Source organism: Microcaecilia unicolor, chromosome 3, assembly GCF_901765095.1.
Source record: "Microcaecilia unicolor chromosome 3, aMicUni1.1, whole genome shotgun sequence".
Taxonomy (NCBI): Eukaryota; Metazoa; Chordata; class Amphibia; order Gymnophiona; family Siphonopidae; genus Microcaecilia; species Microcaecilia unicolor.
The window spans coordinates 422,381,575-422,393,740 of NC_044033.1; the positions used below are offsets into that span (position 1 = coordinate 422,381,575).

General features: G+C 43.2%; 1 protein-coding gene across 8 annotated transcripts in view; it reads right to left on the reverse strand.

Moving 5' to 3' along the window:
• Positions 1 to 321: 321 nt before the first annotated feature.
• Positions 322 to 12,166, reverse strand: part of KCNS3 (potassium voltage-gated channel modifier subfamily S member 3) — an 83,517-nt gene continuing 71,672 nt past the window's right edge. For 7 of the 8 annotated variants that reach the window (XM_030198837.1, XM_030198834.1, XM_030198840.1 and 4 more), the window contains one exon: positions 322 to 2,368. In XM_030198837.1, the coding sequence (XP_030054697.1) occupies positions 840 to 2,324 (1,485 nt within the window). In that variant the 5' untranslated portion in view covers positions 2,325 to 2,368 and the 3' untranslated portion in view covers positions 322 to 839. The remainder of the gene's footprint in view (positions 2,369 to 12,166) is intronic. The other variant, XM_030198842.1, reaches the window with a different exon arrangement.

Below are 12,166 nucleotides of genomic sequence, written 5' to 3' on the forward strand. Positions count from 1 at the left end.
TTGGAATATTTTTACTGCTGTAATTGTCTATTGCCCCTGTTTTACTTATTCTTGCTGTACACTGCCCTGAGTGAATTCCTTCAAAAAGGTGGTAAATAAATCCTAATAAATAAAATAATAAAATTAAAAATATAGGTGGACTATAGTACTTTTATAAAATAGTGCCTAAGTAAATGCCTACTTGCCCTCTTAAACTAGGTTCTCTCTTATAAAATTACCCTCACATTGTACTTTCTTTACACTGGAAGAAATTCCACAAGCAAATAACACAATGTACCCGTAAAATGCTATTCACTGATTTGTAAAGTTTATTGAGTTCCATTGTTTCACAGCTCATTAAGACATGGTTTCTTCATGCATTAATGTTCACTGCTTTTGTGCTGTTCCTTTTTAGGTATACATACAGTACATGCTGTGAATGCTTGTGACTTTATTGTGCAACTCATTTTTCTTATATGCTACAGTTCATAATGACCTGATCAGTGGTAAATTACAAACATGTTCAGAAAAAGCTGCCAAGCTACAGTTAACAGTCATTTCACTTGCATGAAATACCATACTCCTCTTTTTATTTTTATTATTTTTTTATAAACAACATCACATCAAGGATCTATAAAAATAAAGCATCAATAAAGGCAAATTATTAAACCTCATTCAAGCAATAATGCACCATGTACTCCTTTAACTGAGCAATGAATGTTGCTGAATTATGGCTAAAAATCACACCCTGAGAAAAGGAGCAGGGTTTTTTTAACAAATAAATCCAGAAGAGATTTTAAAGCTGTAATAACCCAATGTCATCAGGGGAAAGAGCGGCAAAGACAAGAAAGGAGAGCAATTTAATTCAGTTTGCTGTGTTCTAATGAGGTTGGGTTACAAACATTCTCATTCTCTTGGATGCTAGAAGCGTCTGTGGAATCTTCATCACCTGCAATTATTCCTACAGAAGACAGGCTAGAAATAAAAGAATGCATCTTTTTTGCATAGATATCTCTAATATTATAATAAGGTAGTTCATTGTGTCTATCAATTTCTTCTTCATTACATTCTCCCACATATATGGCTTTCTGCTTTTGATAGTATTTAGAAAATTTATTAAAAATAATGGTGATAGGAAGGGCAACCACAAGTATACCACAGAGAATGCAAAGACTACCAAGGAGTTTTCCGAGTAATGTGATGGGATGGGTGTCTCCATAGCCTACAGTAGTCATACTAATAGTTGCCCACCACCAGCATATTGGAATGCTATTTAGTTCTGACACTGTCTCATCCTTCTCCACTGAGTAAACAAGAACTGAAAAGATGGCAATCCCTACAGACAAAAACAGAAGTAGAAGCCCAACCTCATGGTAACTGTGTCTCAAAGTGGCTCCCAAAGATCGAAGGCCAACAGAATGTCTTGCAAGCTTCAGGATGCGAAATATCCTCATCAGCCTCAGAATCTGAACTACTTTCCCCATATTTTCTATGCCTTCACTTTCTTCGTCTTTTGTGACCACAACCAAAGTGGCATAAAATGGAATAACAGAGACAAAATCTATGATGTTCATTGGATTTGTCCAGAATTTCTTCTGACAGGGTGCCACCGCAAATCTTATCACAAATTCTGTTGTGAACCATGCAATACATATAACCTCCAACACTTCTAATACAGGATCTTCAATCTCTTTTTCATTGGCATCAAATTGTTGGAATTCTGGCATGCTGTGGATACACATAGCCACAATAGAGGTTAGGACAACACTCAAGGAAGAAACTGCAAAGATTTTGGCTGATAAAGAATATGCAGGATTTTCCAATCTGATCCATATTTTCCTTTTGAAGTCACCAAATAGCTGTGTGTCAAACTTCTCTAATTCCTTCTCAAATACAGATGATGCTTCAGTAGATGAGTCTAAGCTTCTCAGATCACTTTTCTGGTCCCACTCCTTGTCTGAAATGGTATCCTTTCTTTCCTGGTATTTGTTGCTGCAACAGGAATCAATGAAGAGCTCATTGATGCCCCAGTACTCAATTTCCTGGCAGAAGGAAAAGACACACAACTCCTCCATAACATGCAATTTTCCCGTGTAATAAAAATTCAAAACATATCTAAATAATGAAGGATTCCGGTCAAAGTAATATTCCTTGTCTGTGACATTGTAATCATCACATAGCTCCAGGATAGCTTCTTCAGAGTGGCATTTAAGCAATTTCCCAAGCCTGGTATGAGGAAAGCGTAGGAGAGTACTTTGGTCAATTGACTGCTTAAATCCTCCTACATTCAGTTTAACCACTTCCTCCCCTCTTGTCGTTCTATGGAAAAACTCACCGTAAACCATTTTGAATACAGTAAAGGCTCCTTGGTTAAAAGGTCACATTGTACCTAGAAGGACAACAACAGATCATTAGGCAATATAATAATAGCCACAGCACAATTAGCCTTATATTTAAGTTCTAATAAGTAATGAGATATTTGAAGAAAACATATGCTTTGGACAGTAAAGCTTCCTCAAAATTCCACTCTCCCAAACCAACTAGAATTTGCCCTACCTGTGATATGGTGGTAGGAGGCAGCAGAGCATATAACTGAAACGGAATGATATTTTCATTTTTTTTTTATTCACTGCCTATACTCAAGATTAAGAGGGGCATTTTTAAAAGGAGGTCCAAGTCAGCACATCTAAAATGGATCACCATCTGACATATATTTTCAAACAAGAAATAAATCATGATTTCCTGTTCGAAAACACATGAGATGGACATCCATATGTTCGAAACATCCAGCATGAACATTTATTTTACAAACTGGAATGTCCAAACTATGACCCGGGGGGAAGGGGTGATGGACAAAGGACATGGATGTTTCTATGCCAACATTCTCTGAAAATGGCCATGCAGAGTAGAGGAGCAGCCTAGTGGTTAATGCAGTGGACTGTGAACCAATCCCACTTTAGCTCTTTAATTTTGTAATTATGAGCCCTCCAGGAACAGCAACATACCCTACTGTACCTGGATGTACACCACTTCTATAGCCGTTAGTCTTGCAGGTGGATGACATATTTAGGTACAGTAGATAGTTTTCTGTTTCTGGAGGGCTCACAATTACCAAAAAAAAAAAAAAAAACCTGAAATGAGGTTTGAACCTGGGTCACTTGGTTTATAGTCCCCTGCACAAACTACTAGGCTATTCCTCAGACTTGCTTCCTGCTTTGAGTGCCGATAATACCTGAAGCTGTCATAGAGCCTGGTATCCCTTTTAGGTTTCACTTTCAGAGGAGCTGGAGGGGAACAGCAGCCACTAGGGAATTAAGGAGGTGTAATGCCTTAATCCCTCAAGTGGACAGCTGCTCAATAGGGCAACTTTTTGTACCCTGGACATGCCTGAAACAGGTCTAATTAAGGATAGCCTTCTTCTTAGACATGAATATTTCTTTCCTTTGGTAATGGCTCTCGTTCGTCCAGATTTCAGACCCTCCCTAATCTCACCCACAACATGCAGTATTTGGACATACTGCAGTGTTGGACATTCCTTTTCTGCCTTTGCAAAATTGATACTTGGACATTTCAAGCACATGAACATCCATTTCAGCCTTTTGAGAAATCCATACACTTTGAAAATAAGCACCTAAGTGTTATACAGAAACATAAATATAGAAAATGATGGCAGATAAAAATCACACTCCCTATCCAGTCTGCCCATCCATACAAACTATGAAACTCTTCAATCCCTTCCTCTCCCTTATAGATCCTCTGTACTGTCCCCTGCTTTCTTGCATTCAGATAAAATTCTTGTCTCCACCAGGAGGCTGTTTCACACATCCACCAACCTTTCTATAAAGAAATATCTCTTTAGACTATTCCATTTATTTTTATTCTATAACCCTCATTCCAGAATTTCCTTTTAATTGAAAAAGGTCAAGGAGGTATTTAAATCTTTCAATCACTCTATCATATCTTTCCTTTCTTCCAAAATATACATATTGAAATTATTATGTCGGTCCCCATATGCTTTGTAACATAGATAATGCCCCATTTTAGTAGCCAACTTCCAGACTGATTATATCTTTTTGAAGGGGCTCTCAACTTCTTTTGGCAGTTCATGAGTAGGGTGACCACGTAGTTCCATGCTCAAGTGGGCATGAAATTATGAGGGGCTGCACTTATTCCTATGTGGTCAATCTTTAGGTAAAACACAATGACCAGACAGTCTAGTAAAAGAGCACACTTTGCACCCAACATAAAGGGAAAGGGGGTGGGACTTGATATACTGCCTGTGTTTTTTGCAACTACATTCAAAGTGGTTTACATATTATATTCAGGTACTTTATTTGTACCTGGGGCAATGGAGGGTTATGTGACTTGTCCAGAGTCACAAGGAGCTACAGCGGGAATCAAACCCAGGATCAAAGTCCACTGCACTAACCACTAGGCTACTCCTCTACATAAAATGCAAAAAGAAGTATGGAGGGGCATTTTCAATAAGACGTTCAAATGGTGAAATAAACAGTTATAGGAAAACTTTTACAAAATGAAGAGCACAATGGAAGAAAAAACTAAATGTTTTTCAATATTCAAAAATACACAAAAAAGTTTTGAAAAAGAATGTACCAAAAACGTCAGACATTCAGAGATAAACGTTTCTGTCAATCAAAAATACAGTATGCAAAATGGCGGTACTGGTCCCCGCATCGAGAAAACGTCTTCTACATGTGGAGGAACATTCATCAGTGGGCACAGCTATGTCTCTGAGAAGGAAGCCAAATTTCTCTGTGCCAGAAACCAAGCTACTGGTCAAGTAATGAAGCAGGTCCACCACCTGCCCCCACATAATGTCTCCATTAGGACATGACAATCAATAAGGAGCAGCTTGGAAAGGTGAGTGTGAAATATCGCCCCCTCCCCTGAATCACAGCACCACTCATGTGCAAGTACCATGCATAGGTAAAGTCACATGCACTGAGGTCCCTTTGTTGTTGCAATACATGTTATTGCCTTTTCATCAGAAAGAAAACAAAACATTGCTGAAATCAGAATGTACAGAATATCCAATGACAAGTTATTATAGGGCTCTCCTCCACTAACCATGCAAAGCTAAAATGAGGGGGCTGCACATCTCTGGCCCCCTCTGCCCCTGACTTCACATTCAGGCCCACGCCTTCATACTCATGGGAATGTTGGCAGCAGCTCACTAAAGCACATTGAGCGCAAAGGTACACCTGCTTTACCCCACTGTCTGTTCCCACCTCCCAGCAATGTGCACATGCTCCACAGGAAGGCCACCATGTCACCCTCCGTTTCCATGGTCACCTCAGCTCACACAGTATCTGTGCCTGTCTCATACCCACCCACCCCCTCAGCCCCATCCCCTCCCCCAACCTGCCTGTTGCCATCTGTCACAGGCTATGTGAGGAGCATTACACAACATATTGAGCAAAATCATAATGTATATAATGCCAAGAATGTCCATCATTTGAACCTTGTCTCCACCAACTTGTGTTTTGCAGATGCTTCGGAATACACTGGGACCTTGAGTTGCTCCAGCACCAGTACTGGAATGTCTGTCATGAAGGAGTGCCTCAGGGCCTGATGTAAGTACCATAGTCATAGCACCCCTATAACAGCTCTGTCCCTGATCAAGGCCTGAATATGCAACTTCCCTCATTACTATGTGCCCACAGCCTCCCATATCTACTAGAATGTGTTACAGCCAACCACCAACCTATGAAATGACATGGAAAGGAAGGGGGAAGGGGGGAAACCCTTTGGACAGCATCCTCCACCAGCCAATAGAAAAGTGCCCAGCGTGCCATACACACACCTACCTAGCACATTGCAGCTGCCATGGCAGGGGAAATAAACAGTAAAACCAAACACCAACAGTGGGAACCACACCCATGTATCCTGAAACACAGGCCTACCCCCACGCCAAACAAGCTCCTGGCAGTACACTGACCACAGAGGGCCATCACAGCATCAGTTGCCCCCCCCCCCCCAAATGGATGTTCTCTCAAGTCCCCAAACCCACACTCATTGGTTATACCATTGTCTGCTCCAAATGTCGGTATACTGTCCTGTGAGACATCCCTCAAGACCCAAGCTGGGGGTCCCTGAAATCTCCACATTATAGTGGGCCCCCTACCCAACAATGAAAACTACCACATGTGTACACTTCCCTCCCCCCCCCCCCCCCCAGAGCACCCCAAAAGTATGGGCATGACTCATGGAGTGATGTGCAGCCACCGCCATCAGTCATAAGAACATAAGAGTAGCCATACTGGGTCAGACCAATAGTCCATCTAGCCCAGTATCCTATTTTTGAAACAGTGGCTAAGCCACTGCACAGATAGATGTTCTCAAATCTAGGTTTCCCACCTTGCCAACTGGAAACTGCCTTTCTCCAGGGATCCTAGCAGAGGTGGCCAGAAGGATGGGCGGCTTTGACAGGGTCCCCTGCCATCTCCCAGCCAACTGTAGGACACATAGGTATATGGACGCATGCACCCTCACATCTCTGACAAATGGCCCCATGGTGCAACGGCACAGTGCCATACTACCTCCCAGCCAATGCCTGCTCACCCAATGCCTTCCAGTAGGCTCAGAACCAGAGCCGGTTCAACCTATGGACCAGGTGAGGAGCTGGCTCAGAGTGCCAGTGATAAAGAGTATCAAAATCCTGATCCAGCATCTCTCTCCCTCCCCACCCTCGGCCCACAGTTTGGTATCTACAGGATGAGGGGAGGGAAGAGAGAGGGAGAGATGCTGGACTGGGATTTGTTGCCCATTTTCACCAGTGAGGGTGGGGGGACTTGAAAGAGTGAAGAGATACGGGATCATGAAGGGGGTGCTGATGCAAAAGATGGCTCAGAGCATTCTTCTTATCTGCTGGGGTGCTGGGAGCAGCTCTGCAGCTGTCAGCTCTGCTGGTTCCCTGCTCCCTCTGCTCCGGAACAAGAAGTAACAGCAGAGGGAACAGGGAACCAGAAAAGACAACAGCCACGTGGCTGCTCCCTGCACCCCTCCTGCAGCATGCACCTGGGGCGGACTGCCCCCACCTACCTGCCCTCGGTATGGCACTGCCCCCCCTGGCAGCTACACTGGAGGGCATAGAACCTTAGGTATCCCAGGAAATGGCTGCCACACCTGATGGTGGGCCCACCCACCCAGACACCCAAGTCCAGATCCTGCTTCAAGTCTCAGCCATGCACAGAGACTTGCAGCAGGAGCTGGTGGTCCAAAGTGGTCTGCTGGCCCAGACTGTGGTCAAGCTGAGGATGCTCCGTCAGGAGTGGCAGCAGCCTCAATGAGGCCAATGGACAATGACCAGCTTGAATATTGTTTTTAATGTTTATTTCTGAGAAATACAATGTTTACAGGTTTTGGCATACAAAGGTCTATGTCTCCACGCTGTAAAAAATGTGCTGATGTTCTGATATGCAAGGCTGACAGGTGCTGTGGTGCGAACACTACTAGTCAAGCCCTGGGAAAGGGAGACTGCAGAAACAGGGGCAGGAAGGGTGACAGAGGGGAAGAGAAGTGTCCAAAGGGCCCTCAGTGTCCACAGGGCTGCACTAACAGAGAGGGATCTAATGGGCACTGCAGCAAATGAAGGCCCTTTGGGACTCATACCTGCCCCCCCCCCCCCAGATCCCAGAGCACACCCAAAACCATCATGCTGTGCCTCCAGTAGGCCAAAATTCGGTGACAGCAAATGTCTTAGGGCCTGCGACAGCTGATGGATGTACATGTCTCCCTGACAGATTCCTGGGCCTGCTCTTCACCAACTGATAGGCCGGTCTGCCCTCAGGACCTGGCAGGGCAATATCTGGCCTCTGGACTCAGCTTGGGAAGGGTCCCACTTCCAGATGCCCCACAGCCATGAGCTTAGCCAATGTCCCTCCGAGGATTAGCAGAAAGTTTGGAAAGTGAAATGAACAAAGGAGATTATCCACTAATGTACCTATAGTTACCTAGGTATGAGAATACAAAGGAGGTCACAGAAACAGCATTGTGGGTCACAGTATGTGACAGACTGCCCACTTACATCACCATTGCACTCTGTAGCCCTCTGTTCTCTGGGGGTTCACAATCTGCTCATTGTCCTATACCGATGTGGCCAACAGATATGTGGTCTGAGGGAAAGCTGGAGTTGATGGGGTTGCATGGTCCGTGACATTAACATTGATGCAAACCTAGCATGCTGGTCTCCCAATGTCCCTTGCTAAAGATTCTAGGAAGACATTTGCATTTCTGGCCCTAGGGAGGGGGCCACATGCATTGATGTCAGCTAGGGGTGCCATTTTGAGGGATGACACCAGAAGGGCAGGAACGATTGGATTTGTTCCTGCCCAGGGTCTACTATGTCACCAGGGAATTACAGTATGACTGTGGAGGTGGAGGGATACTTTGGAGAGTAGCTTGTGTAGAGGGGGTCTCTTGTTTGTGGGGCTCTTTTTTGGAGGGTCTGGATTGGGGGAGGCTCTTCTTCAGGTGAGCCTTGTTCAGGGGAGGCCCCTATTCAGAAAGTTCTGGATAGTAGTCTGAATTGATGGGGCTGTTTTCAGGGATTGGGACTGCAGGGGGAAAGCGTGGAAGACATTGCTGAGAGCATCAGGCCATGACTTGGCAGCCCAGTCTTCCAGAGCGGTAAAGTAACCTCAGTTCATTACTATGTAAAAGCTATAACGCAACTTGGAGTGTCTTCAGTGCTTGCTACAAGTCACGTTACGACATTTACATAGTAATGAGCTGCTTTATATACTGTACATTGGTATGTTTTGTACCTCATTACTATGTAACCTGCGGTGACTTAAATACTGCTGTGCTAGAGCAAGATAACCTACATTTGTGCCCTTTAAGTCATATTAAGGAGCCAACAAGGTGGGTTTTTGCCCTAATGCAGCTTGATAACTTCCCCCTTTAGGGACCTATGCACTAACCACAAAAATGTTCATGGGTTAGTACCCGTTTTTGCAAAATTTAGCCAGGAAATGCAAATGAGCACTTGGCTCCGGCTCCTTTACATTAGCAGCAAAATTTGGCATAAAACTTTTCATGCGTTGTCACAGCCAGGAACTTCACATGTTCTGGGCTGAGGCAGTGTGAAGAAAAAGGTAATGCAGAGTCAAGATGGTGCTGGATTGTGAACACTAGCTGCTGCTTAGTTTTTTCCCACCACTTTTTTCTATGGACAAAAAGAAGGGCAAGAAGCAGAAGTGATTTTATCAGGCCAAACTTTGATTCCTTCTTTCATTCAGGCAGTGGAAGTGGAATGTTGGGGCCAAGTCTTGCTGCTGGGTCTGCATTGGAGGAGAGAGCCCAGCTTGAGGCAGACAATTTGCTCAGCCCTGACTCCTATCATCCAGGCTAGCGAGGGCACCAGTGACCCGGCACAGTATGGAGGAGCCACGCCCATGGCACAGCCAGCAGCCAGAAGTAAAGCAGAGCAGCTGAGCTTACCAAAACAAACAGGACGGTAGTCAGACAGGAGTTAGCAAGAGCTGAGAGTAGTGGTGCGGGATGGCATGCAGCACTTAATGGCCTACCGAGGATCCATATTCAGGACCCGAACTGCCTAAAAAAACAAAGAACACATTTAGGCAGGTAGGAGGAGGACCGGGAAAGATGCCGGCTGCCCAAAAGCAGGTGGGAAGTGACTGAGCCACAACAAAAAGGCTGTGTACTTCGGCACCTAAACTGGGTGGGCCTGAGCCAAGATTGGATAGGCTTGGACCCAGTTGAGATTGGGTAGGCCTAGGCCCATCCAGGCCCACCAATAGTTACACCCCTGCTCCTAGCACCTCCATCTGTACCCGGGGGTACATTCCTCTCCCTGTCTGCTGAGGCAACTGATGTTGGGGAAGCACATGGAACAGGAAATATGGGCAAGGCAGAGGAGTTGCCAATGATTGCACAACAAGAGGATTCCCCTCTCAGCCCCACATTAGAGTTGGGTACTAGGAAACAAAGGGCTGCTGTGTTGAGTGGTGAGTCTGCCCTTAGTTCCTTTTGGGTGTTATAGAGAGAGGCCAAACATGTGTGAGGCTTATGAATAAGCACTCCTCAATGCTTCACTGTCCAGAGGTGATGACTTTGGATTCAATTTGCCATTGTTTTGTTGAAACACAATGTCTCGATTAAATTGCGTACTAATGAGAGGTCCCAGAATGACCTGTTGGTGAGAATGAAGGTATTAGCCTCTGGGATAAAGTCTTTGAATGGAAAAATAAAGCTAGCAATGACTGCATTACATCTGTGTAGACTCTGGTGACTCTATTAGTGCAAGAAAATCACATGGTGGCCCATAAAGGTTAAATAGTAGAGAACAGATCTAGAAGTTTGAAACTTAGGGTTTTAAACTTTCCAAATAATAAGTCTGAAGGCCATGTTTAAGAAATAATATGGTTGAAGCCCTTAAAATACCATCTGAGGCTGAAAGACACATTGTGATCTTGGTGGAATGGGGGTTGTGCTGAAACCTCGCAGGTTTTGGCAAATATCTTAGATGTTACAACCATACTGCAGGGGCCTGAATCTGCACTGGTTTCTCAATCTTTTCTTGTTCCTTTTCTTTTTGAAACAGAGAAAAACAATATTATGAGACTTTTGCATATGAAATGTGCAGTTTATGGACCAGAAGACACTAGGCATGAACTGTCATTTGCAACAAAACCATTTGCCAATCATAGTGCACACTCGTCTTAAAGATGGTGCATATTCTTAAAGAGCAAACGTGTGCACATGCACTAGGGTTCACGCATGTATGATGGTTCACACATATATGCACTATCAGAAAGAGTGTGCCCTCTTTGTATATAGTGAATACATTTTATTTTGCTCACACCTTTTCAGTAGTAGTGCAAGATGAGTTACATTCAGGTACACTGAGCATTTCTCTGTCCCTGGAGGGCTCACAATCTAACTTTGTACCTCAGGCAATAGATGGTTAAGTGACTTCCCAAGATCACAAGGAGCAGCAGTGGGATTTGAACCAGCCACCTCTGGATGTCAAGACTGGTGCTCTAACCACAAGGCCACTCTTCCACTCCACACTACATAAATTGTTTACAGTGAGGACACACTCTTGATGGCATTGGTTCTGGAACCAAAAACAAAAAACAGAACAACATGAAAACTTTTTGGCTGCCCACCCCTAGAAGAAATAGGTGTTTCCCGAATTATTTTAGGCAAACTCAGAATAGACATTGTCAGTTTCTGAGGATGTGGTGTGAAGCTTCTACCTAGGGGGTGATTTTTTTCTTCCTTACCCTTGCTATATGCTTGATAAAACTGAATATTGTGAGATATACGTTTCTAGATCCTAAACACTTGAGAGAATTTCTAGATAAAATATCTAAGTATTAATTGTCTTTATGGTTGTTTTCCACATAATCTAGTACTCATGCACAGCACATGTAATGTTAATCCCAACAGCCAGTGCCTTGTTTATACCTAAATTTAAATTTAATTTATTTAAGATCATCTTCCATGTTGCTGTAATCTGTCCCTTGCTTTTGTGAGCTTGATAGAGGGTGACTATAATATTTTCTTTTTGAGGATATTGTATTCTTCTTGCTATTATGATCATCCTATTTACTATGCAAGATATTTGCTTGTAATGTTTAATTTGAAAATTTCTGAAAATAAAGCACAATTAGTGCACATAAATTATAAAATCTTATAATCTACATGCATTCCTTTGTAGTTTAAATTTTTTTAAAAATCCCTTAGTTTACTGGTAAAAAGTTCAATAGAACAAACATAGCCAGGAAAATGTACTACATCTAATAAATTTATCTAGTTAATGTAATGTAATAAAAAAAGCCCCCTCAGAAATTTAAACACCCACATGGTAGTCACTCACGACCACAAACTGGTGAAATATCGCAGTTCATTCATTGGGTAGCTGACTCTATGTTGTGACATTTTGTGTACAAATGTGCTATTTTGTGCTTAGTGTAATAGTATCCCTTAATTACTTATCAAACAATGCACTGCATACACAAAATATCACAACATGGAGTGAGCGACCCAATGAATGAAGTGCTATATTTCACCTGTTGGTGGTCTTGAGTGACTGCCACGTGGGTGTTTAAATTTCTGAGGGTGCTTTTTTCATTACATGATATTAACTAGATAAATTATTAGATTTAGTACGTTTTCCTGGTTATATTTTTGTTCCTTT